A 13896-nucleotide genomic window follows, 5' to 3' on the forward strand; every position below is an offset into this window, starting at 1 on the left:
TAGCAAGCACGGCAATTTCACATTTATCGGATCACATCTTGCATTTACATGTGTATAGGTGTTTTTGTTTAAATCTTACTTTGTTGATTTAAGTTTTCAATTTCGCCATACCTCGATTTTCATCCGTCCTCCGCCACTGCGTGGGATGGAACTACAAGTAGATGTACACATGTACACTGGCTGGCTGGCTGCCAGCCAGACAGCTGAACATGACGAATTTTGGTTAATTTTGATTAAATTTATAGAAAAATATAGTAACAACTATACTGCTACCAATATATGTATTATCGATATATATTTTATGATGGATTTCATGCATGGGCGGACCCAGAGCCCGGCGACCCTGGGCACTGCATGCAATTGATCTGGGCGAAAAAAAAAAAAATCCTTCGGCATGTCTCATGGGCAACTTGCCAAAGCACACAACCGGGCCAGCTCTGCTAACCGCAAGCTCTATGTAATGTCTGGGTCCGCCACTGATTCAATAAAATAAATTTGGTATCATAAATGTTGTTATTTTTTTTGTAAATTTGATCAAAATTTGGCAAATTTAACTTAGGTTAAATCTGTAAATAAAAATAGTGGGGGTAGCATTTCTCAGTCGGGCTTGATCTCCTCCTACCGAGACAAGGTTGTAAATGTGCACATGTACATCCACCGTATAGACTAGTACTGAACTAGTTGGACAGATCAGCAGGGCAACGTACGGACGACTGATCCCAACGGCCACTGCGGCATTCACGGCCTTGATTGCCTATTTCCTGCGGGTACACGTACTACTACGCTGCCTGATCTAATTGGCGGGAAAGGGAAGCCCAAATAAAGTGACCTAGCTAGAGAAGGACCGTACCGCCTCTGGAACTAGGGTGTTTAGTTAGGGAAAATTTTTGGATCAAAGGTCACATCGATTGTTTGACCAGATGTCGGGAGGGTTTTTCGGACACTAATTAAAAAACTAATTTCAGAACTCACTTGGAAACCACGAGACGAATCTTTTGAGGCTTTTGACCGCGTCATTAGCACATGTGGGTTACTGTAGCACTTATGGCTAATCATGCACTAATTAGGCTTAAAAGATTCGTCTCGTCATGTACATCCAAACTGTGTAATTAGTTTTATTATTTAATTACATTTAGTGCTTCATACATGTGTTTAAAGGGGAGTTGAAAATTTTTGGGTGAAAATGCTTCATGCATTGTTTCCAGGTGTTCCAGTTTTTGGTAGGGCTAAGACAAAGAAGGGGGCCGGGTACGGTACTAACCCTTGTTTTTGTTTAAAAAAATTCATTCCCGTACGTGTTGCTGAAACTTACCAGTAACGTTAGGCCGGACCTGAGATATCAGCTAAACGATAGCGAGCAAGCCGTCCGTGCCCCGTGGGTGGCCGCGCGCACTCCGGCCGATCCGATCCGCTGGAAACAAAGCCATGAACGGAACAACGGGACTGCGCAACTCAATCGGCAAGTGCATGCGCGTCGCGTGTAGCTGACGACGAAAGGAACTATGGAAGAGAAGACGTACAGTTTTTTTTAAAAAAAAAGAGAAGACGTACAGCAAGATCCGTGCCGTGGCTCAGCAATGTAGTGTGCAGGGCTGCAAGACCAAGTGTCAAGTGGTTAGCTACCCCAACACGCCCTCACAATTTGTCAGCACGATAGTCGATAGTCATCGCACGCACGCACGTAGAGCAAGGGAAAAACTGATGCTGCATCATATTCTTGTTTGTATATTATTATTATTAGTCTCGATGTGTCTGTTCACCAGCAAGACAATGACTACAAATTTGAACAGGAGCAACCAAGATGCCCAAAGCACACTCTGGGGGACAAGTTTAAAACTGAACACCAGAAAATCATACATAATGGACTTATTATCATCTTTTCTTTAACATCCACAGCACTATCAATCGAATTACATTTTCAACTCTATACAGGAGCATCACAAGCAGAATAAACCCTATAAAAACAAAACAATAAGCCCTAGAAATAAAACAAAGTGTGAATGTGATCCTTTCTTCAGTGAAAACTGGTGAATTTCCGTAGCTAACAGAAACCTCGTCTCATCCACCTACATAATGAACTCTATCGCCTTCAACAAGCTAGGCCCAAACCTTGTCATGTTGAGCACAATGTCCTGCGTGGACATATACAACTCCCCAACCTTCTCCCATCCGCTGTTCCTGATGGCTTCTGGATCTTTGATTACCGTATGGTTCCAGCCATACTTCTCCAGGAGCGTGCTCTCGTCCGGACTGATGCTGTACTGCACGTGTCTGAGGCCCATGTTCCTTGCAGGTGCGCCGTAGAATCCATCAGCCATGAACTCAATCCCATACGGTACAATGTGCACCAACACTGCACCTGACCGCAGGAACACCATGTTGGTCAAGCCTGCGCCGTGAGCACCCATGATTGCATCACATGAGTCGACCAAGTGCACAAATTCATCAAGATTGGACTCAATCCTCGGGTCTGCCTTAACCACCTCGAAACCAAACCAATCGAGCCCTTGCAAAACATCAGGAGCATTCATGAACCTCCGAGTCTTGACCCGGTCGATGAGCATTATCCGAGGCTTCCTCTCAGGGTCATCTTTGTCAGCCCTGTATGGTATATCCACTTCGGGTGCAGGCAATCCAAAGGATTCCCGGACAAACAAACGAAAATCCATCATTGTGTAATTATGTGGCGCAGCGTTAGGATCAATACCAAAGTCCCGGTGGCTCCTGAGTCCAACAATGACATGTGGATAGCACCTGACCTGGTTGTCTGTATCAAAATCAATAATTTTGTGCTTTGTGATGCGATGAAAGATTGCTGAGTACTTCTTGATGAACCAGGGCTGATTGTTGGTGATAAGTAATTGGACATCTCGATCAAACTGGTGGGCAGTAAGAAACAGAGGGAGGAGAACATCACTGACGTCATGCCAAATGTTCCCTGTAAACCCACCTAATGCAAAGACAATGGCCGGTATGGCATGCCTGGATGTGCAACTTGGCTCCAGTTGAGAAGCATTTAGGGATTTGACAGTCACCTTCTTGATCCATGGAAGGCTTTTCCGGGACTGTGCCGGAATGCTCCACTCTTCACCATTGGAAGTGAGGGACTGTGGCACATACATTACAGTGGAGGAGTGGCCGATGATGCGAGCATCACCACAAAGCTTGCAGATATCGTAGCGCTGGTTGGAAAGATCACAGATAGTTGTTCCAGTTCCAGGTGTGCATTTTGTGTACTGAACTAAACCTGTTGATAAATAATATGAAATCACCAGTTTTAAATGTTAGTACCTGTCATTGGGAAATAATTGTGAATTTTCTGTTTGGTCATTCAATGAACAATTGCAATTGCGACCAAAGGAAGCATTTGGCTGCTACAGAGTTGTTCCATTTAAGGACTCTATTAGAGGACTGAGTATAGGGATAACACCATATCATGGGAGCATCTAGGAGAAGAAAAAGGAGGAACTAAAAGGAATAAGTTGTTATGGTGTATCAGGATAAAGTTGCCATTTACTTTAATGGTCATTAGATCACATCAGCAACAAAACATCTGACAGGGTAAGATTTGATTCCATTGTGCAATATCATACAAGATTAAAAATGTCTCAAAAGTACCATGTCATACTTGTAAAACACAACCAAACTGAACCAAAATGTACAGCTGGACTTGACTGGATCAATATATCCAATGCAAAATACATTTCATCTTTTGATTGTGTGCAATGTAACTTTTAAATGTTGATTACAATTATTGATCGAAATGTGTACATGTCATATGAGAATAATATCAATAAGCTCAAACTCAAAAGTACTTCTGTTTGACTATGATTTTGTTAATGTATATTTAGACATAGAAATGGAAAAAAGTGAGGAAGTATCAGTGTCCTAAACTATAAGAAAATAGAAATGAGTCGGTACCAAAGTAGAAAATAATATTTTACTCCCAAAAAACTCAAAATGCAATATTCTCTATATGAGTATATGACACACCAAACAGTGGCATTGATTCCCCGCACCCAATTTATTGATAGATATTTGTTGGACAGCTTTGAAGTGGAAGCGTGTAAGTTTCCAAAGCCACATGCATTGTTTCAATAAAAGAAATCAATATTCATGGAAAAGGCATGTTTCATTTGCATAGATTAGGAAACATTGAATATGTTAATGTATTTATTGAAGTAGATCTAATCCAAAAAACCAGCAAAGCATGGATGTTATTGTGATCCTACTGGTTGTACAGCTGTAAAAATATCTATGTTTTCCTCTAGTTGTACAAACTTACACCCTTCCACTTCAAACTTTCAAAGCACCCTTGGCTCAATGCAATAAATCGACCACATTATACGCATCCTATTTTCCTACAATATTTAGTCCTTAGAGTAACTAAATTGTCGTCCTCAGATAAACAAGCTGACTTTGTTATATCTAAAGTGTGCTCCCATAGGTAGATATAAAGAATTATCACGATCTTATCATCCGATTCTTTATACAAATGTAGCCAGAATCATGAAACCTAGTTAGTTTTCACAGGTATTTTCCTTGAATAAATTTTGGTGGTGGGCAGCACAAGCCTGCCTAAACGTGGGCCACCAGTACAAATGTAGTCTACACCAAATGCTAATTCCCCTGTGGTCCATCTAAAGCATGTCACTAGCCTTTATCTTTATCTTTACTCCAGTGCAAGGAAGTGCTTACCCCCTTTTACTATCTCGTGGTGCCGGATATCACGGGTGAAGTTGGAACACTGTCTGTGTTGTACTAGTTCCGAACTTATAGAGTTATGGTACACACATCTACTGATCTATCCAGCAGTATATTCACAGGTATAGAAACAAACAATGCAAAGAGAGATGTATCTGCACAGTACTTGACTTAGCAGGTGATCCTGAGGGGAAGATTGATTTTCTCCACAGGTTCTACATGTGAATCCAAACTCCAAACAACAACAACAACAACAAAAAAGTACAGACAGTGTGACCTGCACTAGTAGCATCTCCAAACTACTTCACAATCAGATCAGGGATTCAGGGAGACATACCAGATCCTCCTGTGCTTTTTTCTCCTTGGTCCGGCACTGACGTTGCTGTCCCTCCGTCGCTCTCCGCAGGCGTGGTTTCTTCTTGATTGGGCTCTACATTTCGCCAATTCACAAGAATCAGAACTTCAAATTACCTAATCCCCTCAGGGTTGGGACATGGGCAGTAGTGTGAGAAGTAACAAGGCCACACCAGAATTTCCAGCATCGAGTTCTTGATCAGATGTCGATGTTGCAAGGTCCTCCTTGTTGGGAGATCCTCCGGTGTCTGCATCTTGCAAACCAAATCATCAAATCCGACCAATCCGGTCTAGATTCCAAGACCCCCACATAAATTCGATTTTATTTTCTTGGCTTACCTGTAGGTTCCGACGCATCGCGCACTGGCCGGAGGGTGTCGAACTGCGAGGAGGCTACGAGTCCCAATAAACATCTAGTAAGAACGCACATACACATTCGGTGATAGGGGAAGAAGAAAGCAACAGAAGAAAGATGCACTAGCTGCCATTTAGCTCAGTAACCAATACCATGGAGAGCTCACCGTTTGGATCCTGCGCGAACAGGTCGGAGAAGACGACGACAGCGAGGACGGCCGCGACGAGGGTGGCAGCGAGCAGCGCGCCGAGCCGGCGGCGGCAGATGCGCTGCTTCACCATGCTCTTGGCGGCCTTGGGCGACCCCATGCCGCCACTATTTTTCCTTCCTGGCCTCCTCGCAAGCTAGTCAACTTCTCGGGCTCTGCTCTGTTTCTGATTTTACTTCAAGATCCTCTGCTTTGATTAGCGTTAAGGCCCTTCCGCAGCGGTCCGAACGGAAACCAGTGCTTCAGATCGTCTGCTACAGTACCTGGGCGGTAGCAACTAGGGGACCCGGCACATCTTGGTCTTCTTCTCCCCCCTTCTCTCTTGCCCCTTTCTTATACGATTCTTCTCCCTAGACCAGCCAAAGCTCCATGAGAAATTAGAAAGGTTAAAAGTCAAAATAACATGCAAGTTGCAGCAATTCGAGTTTGGGCCAGTTTGTTATCTTTTGGCATTGCAGTATGTGATATTGATGCGTGTAAGGCGTTGAATGGACATGGCCTTGATTATTCAGATTAGGAACGCAGGCATCGTAGCAACTATATCATGAAAAAAAATGATATACCCTAATCTCAGGCTTGCTTTGCTCACCAATTCACCATATAAGTTCATTGAGTTTATCTGCCGAGGTGACAAGAGTTGGACTTGGTTGAGGTCCTGACTGCTCAAGTGTTGCTTTAACAGATGCAGCATAACAAAATCCTGAAAAAGTTCTGTTATAGTTAGCGTGAGCAACTCCAAGAGACTTTTTATTTCCATTCCAATTGTTAGTAATAGATATTTCAATAGAAAAATATCATCCAAGAGCTTCTCTAAGTGGTTATCCAAATATAGGTATCATCTATTTCAAATTTCTCGCTAACCAAAGATAGATAGCAAAAATGGCTCTCTAGATTATAAACAGGATATAGAAAAGTTGTTGGAAATTGAATATATATAGAAAATAATTTTTTAGGTAGATGACTTCCAAATAATGATTTAGAGAGTAAAATTTAAAAAGACTGTTCGAGATGCTCACATCTCCTATTCTCTCCAGACGCCTAAAATCTTCAAGGATCTCAAGCGACAGAGGAACACAGCAAGCCACCAATGGAGGTCTGAGATTAGGGTCGAGGGGTTAGGGAACCAGGGCTAACGAGAAGAAAAATGAAATCATTGGCCTTAGAAAGGATGGTTTGGGGAATGGAGGACCGGCGGTGGCGGTGGCGGTGGTTCGAGGAGAATGGGGCGGCTAGTGCAGGCGGATGGGGGATGGGAAGCGCACCGGCCGACAACAGCCACCAGGTTGCGGGGCGGGGGCTACGGACACGGCGGCTAGGTCACCGCCGTGGATGGGGGCGGCTGGGCAAGAGGCGAGGGCGAGGCACCAGGCGAACGAAAACTTGAATCACTAGGAGGAAGAAGAAAACAAACAGACCATTAGATGAAAATTAGACGGCCGAGATTCATTGCCTAAGATTAGGCAGAAAATCAAACTAGCATATGGAATTTTTAACTTTTTAAAATTTAATTTTAAAATAACCTACCTGAATAAATATTTGCAAATATATTCTTTTTGTTCCCCGATCTGCGTGACACGACAAAAACATGTTATCGCGCTACATGTAACGCCGTGACAAGGTACACATTGGAGAGGTGTGCATATTCACCTATCAATCTTGTCACGCCACTCATGTCAGTGCATATTCAAAGTGTCAAGCTTGTCACGCCATCTTCTCCCTGTACAACCGTATAGTCTTGTCATGCCAATTTCACCGGGGTGATAAGATCTCATGTTAGAAAAATAAAAATCTTTCTCATACAAAATTGGATGAAGATCATTTTTATATGGAAATTGTAGCTCTGGACTAGAGATACAAGTGACTACAAATGGTAAAACTTTAAACTAAAAACTTTATATTCCACCTTAAAATATAAATTACTCTAGAACAAACAAAAATATTCCATATGTATTTCATCAATAAATAGAAATTGATCCGATAACAAAACAAAAGGTTTTAGAACAAGAAAAAAATATTCTAGAACAAATAAAGATGTTTTAGAAAAATATCATCTAAATCTAATCAAATGTGATCTAGTTTTGACGATCTCATTGTAGAAAAACGCAACAATGCAATTGGAATTTAATTTGCTAGTTAATTTGTGAAATAGAGCAATTTTTGTTTGAAAATATGTACGTATTGCACGACATATTAGGTGCGTGAGGTCGTGAGGACATTTCTGCGATGCCTAGGTGCCCGCTCCCATGTGCGATTAATAGAAATGTATATCCCTCCAGGCCATCTTGTGGGGCGAGGTCAGTGCCACGGTGGTACTCGAAGATGGCCCATCTCGGACGCCAGATGTCTGAATGTGCCGTCAACCATTGAGAATCGGTCCAGAAGTTCTAATTTCAGAATATATTCTAAATTTAGTTGAAAGTGATTATCTACTTGCTTTATTGATGGTTTGGAATTACAAAATTAGTATGTAAGAAGGAATTAATTCATATGAATTAAAGAATGACTACATAACAATATAACACCTGTCAACAAAAGATAGTTCGCTGAAAATAAATTAATTTTGAATAAATATTTCAATAATTAGATATAGCAATGGTAAACAAAAATATTTAAAATAAGTAAGTATCTCAATAAGTAAATAAATAAATGTATATAACAATAATTTTATATCAACAGACAAATAGAATAAGGTATTTTAAAATAATTTACATAAATATGTCAGTTTCAAACTAAAAAAATTAATATATGTATAGTATGCTTTGGGTAGGCCGCATCTATCCATAGGATATCTAACAAATCTGGACGCCGATCCAAATTTTGACAGAGCAAGATTTTATAACGGAATGTAGATGCAAATATTCCTATTCATTGTTAACGCTCATACGGTTTCAGATAATTTATTTTTCAATAAAATTTCAATCCTTTCCCTCGAGAAGGAAGATGCAATGGTACAACGTGAGATTCACGCGGACGCCTAGTCATCTCATCTGGTCCTGAATCCACGTCAGTTCAGCATGGCTGCATCCGAAACCGAAAGCTGGGAAAGGGAGGGGAAAAAAAAGGCTGGATGGGGAAAGAAAGGGCCAAGAGAGAATTCCCAAGAAGCCGGGGGGGGGGGGGGGGGGGGGGGGGGGGGGGTGGGGGTATGCGATGCCCCTAGTCCAAACTGGGCAGCATTTGTCGCAGCATTTGGCGCCTCTTGATCCGACGACGGGGTAGGCCCCACACCTAGCGATGAAAACGGATGGAAAAATTTCATTTCTATTTCTGTTTCTATATTTTTTTGCGGAAACGGAATCGGGTTCGAAAAATACGGGTACGGAAACGGGATCGGATTACACAGAAGTACATAAACGAACTAATACGGACATTGAGCCGGAAAAAATAACGCGATCAAATATTCTCGAGTATACATTAACAAAGTCACAAAATAATATACACGTACGAAGTTATTAATCCAATATTCACTAGTATGCCATGTGTTAACATGTTAACATGCATACTTAGTAATTGGTATGTTTTTGAACATATCAATTTTTAGACATATCTTATGTAGATTAAAAACGGGATGAAAAATGGAATAAATACGGGTTAATTCCATGTAAAAACGGGATTCCTCGGAAACGGAGAAACTTCATTTCTACTTCCGTAAATATAGAAACGAGATCCCACAAATACGAAAACGGACGGACAAAATATTTCCGTCCGTTTTTCAACCCTATCCACACCCCACGCAGGACCCGACGGGTCGGGCCCCTGCCGCCGTATAAAACCTCGCGCTGCCTCCCACCTAGAGATGGCAACGGGTACATACCCGTCGGGTATTGGCCACCCATACCCGTACCCGCTAGAACTAAGTTTTACCCGTCGGGTTACCCGTACCCGTACACGGGTAGGAAAATGTTTCCATACCCGTACCCGGCGGGTAATTTATACCCGACGGGTAACCCGTACCCGAAAAGCATACCCGAGAATTACATATAAATATCACATATTCATATGAAAAATAATTCATTTCAAACTAAAATTGGAGTGAGTGTGGAGTAGGATTTGAATGAGAGTTCAACAATATATATACTAAGAGGGATTAATTGGATTTGGGCCAAATTCATGGGCCATATGGGCCAAAATGAGTTAGACACTTATGACTTATTTTTTTGTGCGGGTATTTCTTACCCGCGGGTATGGGTAGTATACATCCGCACCCGTACCCGCCATACCCGACGGGTACAAGATTTTGCCCATTAATATACCCACGGGTAGAAAACTCATTTCATACCCATCTTTTTATCGAGTAAAACCCGTCGGGTACTCGGATTTCGGGTACCCATTGCCATCTCTCCCACCCTACTCCTCCCAGGCTCCCACTACTCGCGTGCGCGATCCAGCCACGGCCGTGCCGTCGTCGACTCGTCGCCCTACCTGCAGCCACACCGCCCAACGGCATCAACCCTGCCGGCCCCACCCGCATCCTCCTCGTCGTGCCGTCCTCTGGGCGGATCCGTGGATGGCCGTGCAGGCGCAGCACCTCGCCCACGCCTTCCACCATGACTACTCCCGCGCCATCAGGTTCGTCACCACCACCGCACACGCTCCTCGCCTCGCTTCCCCTCGCTCACGCGTCCTGCGCTCCCCGCCTTCCCCACCTCGCTCGGTCTACTATTTATCGGTGTCTCGCCGCGATCGATTCATCGCTTGCGCGTGTCGTGTCTCGCAGCAGGCCAGCGCTGGACGACGATGCGGCGGCGTTGTTCCTCGGCGAGCCCGCCGCCGGCCACCTGTTGCTGCAGCAGGTGGGCGGCACCACCGTGTTCAGCGACCCGCGCAGCGAGCTCACCTGCAACAACAACAACAACAACCTTCACGGCGGCGTCTGCTTCGCGCCGAGGAAGCGCGCGCCGACCGGCGACGCGGCGGGCGACGGCCTGACCATGGAAGGGCACCGCGCGCTGCTGCCCGTGCCGGTGCCGCAGCCGCGGGCGTTCGCGCCGGTGGACGACGACGAGCAGGGCAGGGCCCTCTGCTCCGTCGGCGCGTCCTCCAGCGGGCGCCTGCCCGGTTCCGCACCGCCGACGGCCTCGCACGGCGTCCTGTCGCATCTCTACCGCCACAGCGTCGAGATCGACGCGCTCGTCCGCATCGAGAACGAGAGGCTGCGGTCGGGGCTGGAGGAGGCGCGTCGCCGGCACGCGCGCGCCGTGGTGGCGGCGGTGGAGCGCGCGGCGGCGCGGCGCCTGCGGGCGGCGGAGGCGGACCTGGAGCGCGCCCTGGCGCGCGGCGCGGAGCTCGGGGAGCGTCTCCGGCAGGTGGGCGCCGAGGGCCAGGCGTGGCGGGGCATCGCCAGCGGCCACGAGGCCGCCGCCGCGGGCCTGCGCGCCACGCTCGAGCAGCTCCTCCTCCAGGCGCCGCGCGCCGGGGGCGAGGCCGAGGCCGAGGCCGAGGACGCGCGGTCGTGCTGCTTCGGGCCGGCGCAGAAGGGCGCCCAGGCCGCCGCCGCCGCCGGCGGGAGCCGGGGGGCGTGCAGGTCGTGCGGCGCGGCGGACGCGTGCGTGCTGCTGCTGCCGTGCCGGCACCTGTGCCTGTGCGGCGGGTGCGAGGCGGCCGCGGAGGCGTGCCCCGTGTGCGCGGCCGCCAAGAACGCCTCGCTCCACGTCCTCCTGTCGTGACCTCGTCGCCAATGCATAGTTTCATTGGACCGACTGATCGTGCATTCCAAGGTCGCGTCCTCTTGTTTTTGTCCTCCTCCATTTTTTTGTTTCTCTGTTTCGAGACTAGTAGAACCTGATGATCAACCAGATAAAACCAACCAGTGTTTTTTTTTTTTTGTTATGGGTTGCGTTCCTCAGTCTGTGTTTAGTTGGCGAAATTTTTTGGATTTTGATATTGTAGCACATTTCGTTATTATTTGATAACTAATATCTAATCATGGACTAATTAGAATTAAAAAGATTCATCACGTATGAAATAATTATACTGTGTAATTAGTTATTTTTTTAACTGCATTTAATGCTCCATGTATGTGTCCAAACTCTAAAGATTCGACGTAACAGGTACTGTAGAATTTTTTTAGAACTAAACAGGGCCTAGTTTGATGCTTTTTCAATGTTGTTATTTGCATGGTACTCCCTCTACTCCAAAATATAATTCGTTTTGACTTTTCTAAATTCATATATTTTGTTATGTATCTAGATATATGTATTGGCTCTGTTGGAATGGTGAAGAGATTCGATGGATTTGTATTGGCTCCATCTGACTGAGGCAATCCAATGCGATCACACGGTGCCTCCTGGCCTTTTGCGTTTACATAAACGCACCGCACGTACGGGCGTGCAGGTCACCCAACATTGTACGCTATACAAGATGCAAGCCAGGGTCGGCGGTCACTATACAACATCGCAGAGTACGCAGCAGCATTCGCATCTTCGCCAGCGACGGATCAGTGGTCTTGCAGCCGGCAGACACCCTACCCCCAGCAGTCCAGTACTGGATCGTCGCCGAGAGCAGAGGAGACGGAGAGCCTGGAGTGAGACTAGAGGCAACAACCACTCTACTTTGATCGACAGGAAAACGTGCGTCGTGTATGTCTCGTAGCAGCTGCCACTGCCAGAACGGACGGGCGGGGGAAATCGAATCGATCGGCAGTGGCAGGTGCCCATGCCGGGTGGTGACCGATGGAGCAGGGACCGGGACGGACGCCTGCGAGATCCGCAGCTGCCTGCTGTTGGAGATCACGCACATATAAATGGCTCCGGGCAGCAGGACGCCGGCGCAGATGCTCCTGTCCCCCACCCCACCTATGCATCTGCCATCTCACGACCGCGGCCTCCGTTTCTTCTTCAGTTTACCCGGCTCGAGTGTCTCCGCCTCTCTGCCATCTCATGCACGCCAATGCAATGAGACTGTAAAGGAGGGACCAGATGGCCTAGAGTGAGACTGATACTGTGATACAGACAGCGATCGTCCAATGCAATGCAATGATGCCGCCAGCCCTAGGCGCAGGCGCTGCCGGCGGAGACGGGCATACGGAGAGGATCGGCGGGGATACCTGGGTGAGTTGGTTTTGCCCGCATGGGCGTGGCCAGTCCACCACCTAAGCCATTCTCAAGTTGCATTGCTTTGGCCAAAGCTATGCTATGCTCTGATGGACCCTCCTTGATCAGCCCTGGCGACTGGCGAGTAAGAGCATGTATTATAGGTGGCCGGAAACGGGCTGAGAGCCTACGTGGCCGAGGAGAGAGAAGGACTCGGGCGACTGCCCACGCGCTCGTTCAAGCCGGCAAAAAGAGTTTGCTCTTGCTGCTATTGGCCAGATTGTGGGACCCGCCACTATCTCTCTCCCTCTGTCACATGCATCCCAGCCGGCGGTGGGCGGAATCATAAAACTTGCTCTAATAACGGACTTCCATCATGCATCAACCTTGCTTGGAGCAGACATGCGTGAGCATGGCACTGCCCGCTGCCTGGCAGGATTACCGGCAGGCACGGAATCTCACGAGAAAAAGTTTCCCACGCGGCCACGGCCTGGCTACTTGGTGTGTACGTGGGCCCACCAATCGAGAGGAGATGAGAGCCATTCATCCATCCAGCAAGCGATTATCATTGGACGATGTTTCCACGTGTCTCCATCTGTGGGTCCGTTCCTAGCGCCACCTCAACTACGAGCAGTCTAAAATTGTGCAAGTGTGTGTGTGGTGGGTTCAGAAAAACTTCAAGGCTCTTTGGACTCGGAGTAGTTGTGTTTCACGGAAATTTCATTAAACCTGTGACACACATGTTAGACAATTTTTTTTAGCAAAATACACATAATCTAAATAGCTCTACTTCTACACTCAATACTTTTTCATAAATTGCAATGTATCCCTGCGTGATACTTTCCATGCACTGTGACAAATCAAGTTGACAGAAGAAGTAAATAAATTAATTGCCCCTAATACACTTCTTTACATCAAAGTTAATTGTATGTCGTCATGGGAAAAGTGGAAAGCATTGCATTGCTCGACGCACGCCTCCGTCGAACCGAATACACCGAATAATTACGGGAATCGAATGGGATAGAAAGGAGGGAGGCTACAAGTCATTCTTGTTGCACCATGATCACTCTAAAGAAGAGAAAGAAGAAAGATCTCCCATGGTGGGGGTGGAGACAGTAGCAGAGGGAACCCCAAAAAAAAGAGAGAGAGAGAGAGAGGAGAAAATTAACGAGGTGGTAGCCAACACGACAAGGCAATGCAACGTGCCTCATCAAATTGGAGAAGTACCTTTTTGCTCTCCCATG

The 13896-nt window shown here is 46.4% G+C and overlaps 2 protein-coding genes across 4 annotated transcripts; one reads left to right on the forward strand and one right to left on the reverse strand.

Annotated features, from left to right (window-relative positions):
- Nucleotides 1-1802: 1802 nt before the first annotated feature.
- LOC120703243 (beta-1,2-xylosyltransferase XYXT1-like) lies at nucleotides 1803-5893 on the reverse strand. Of its 2 annotated transcripts, none has more exons than XM_039987274.1 (5): nucleotides 5580-5893; nucleotides 5398-5451; nucleotides 5232-5312; nucleotides 5042-5134; nucleotides 1803-3247 (listed from the first exon to the last, which is right to left on the reverse strand). In XM_039987274.1, the coding sequence occupies exons 1-5, from the start codon at nucleotides 5719-5721 to the stop codon at nucleotides 2067-2069; spliced, it is 1551 nt and encodes a 516-aa protein (XP_039843208.1). In that variant the 5' UTR covers nucleotides 5722-5893; the 3' UTR covers nucleotides 1803-2066. The 2 variants fall into 2 exon arrangements, with proteins under 2 accessions (XP_039843208.1, XP_039843217.1); XM_039987283.1 differs by having other exon boundaries at nucleotides 5232-5306; nucleotides 5580-5891.
- A 4092-nt stretch (nucleotides 5894-9985) lies between these two features.
- Nucleotides 9986-11854, forward strand: LOC120703260 (probable BOI-related E3 ubiquitin-protein ligase 2). Of its 2 annotated transcripts, none has more exons than XM_039987292.1 (2): nucleotides 9986-10190; nucleotides 10339-11854. In XM_039987292.1, exons 1-2 carry the CDS (start codon nucleotides 10129-10131, stop codon nucleotides 11285-11287), a joined length of 1011 nt encoding a protein of 336 aa, XP_039843226.1. In that variant the 5' UTR covers nucleotides 9986-10128; the 3' UTR covers nucleotides 11288-11854. The 2 variants fall into 2 exon arrangements, with proteins under 2 accessions (XP_039843226.1, XP_039843232.1); XM_039987298.1 differs by having other exon boundaries at nucleotides 10342-11854.
- The last annotated feature ends 2042 nt before the right edge of the window (nucleotides 11855-13896 follow it).

The sequence above is a fragment of the Panicum virgatum genome, chromosome 1K (assembly GCF_016808335.1).
Source record: "Panicum virgatum strain AP13 chromosome 1K, P.virgatum_v5, whole genome shotgun sequence".
Taxonomy (NCBI): Eukaryota; Viridiplantae; Streptophyta; class Magnoliopsida; order Poales; family Poaceae; genus Panicum; species Panicum virgatum.

Bases quoted from the DNA above. Each gene is read 5' to 3' on its own strand.
- LOC120703243 (XM_039987274.1), bottom strand. From the start codon at position 5,721: ATGGGGTCGCCCAAGGCCGCCAAGAGCATGGTGAAGCAGCGCATCTGC. The intron at 5,313-5,397 runs GTAAGCCAAGAA...TTGGTTTGCAAG, and splicing joins CGATGCGTCGGAACCTACAG to ATGCAGACACCGGAGGATCT. The intron at 3,248-5,041 runs GTATGTCTCCCT...ATTTATCAACAG, and splicing joins AAAAAGCACAGGAGGATCTG to GTTTAGTTCAGTACACAAAA.
- LOC120703260 (XM_039987292.1), top strand. From the start codon at position 10,129: ATGGCCGTGCAGGCGCAGCACCTCGCCCACGCCTTCCACCATGACTAC. The intron at 10,191-10,338 runs GTTCGTCACCAC...CGTGTCTCGCAG, and splicing joins GACTACTCCCGCGCCATCAG to CAGGCCAGCGCTGGACGACG.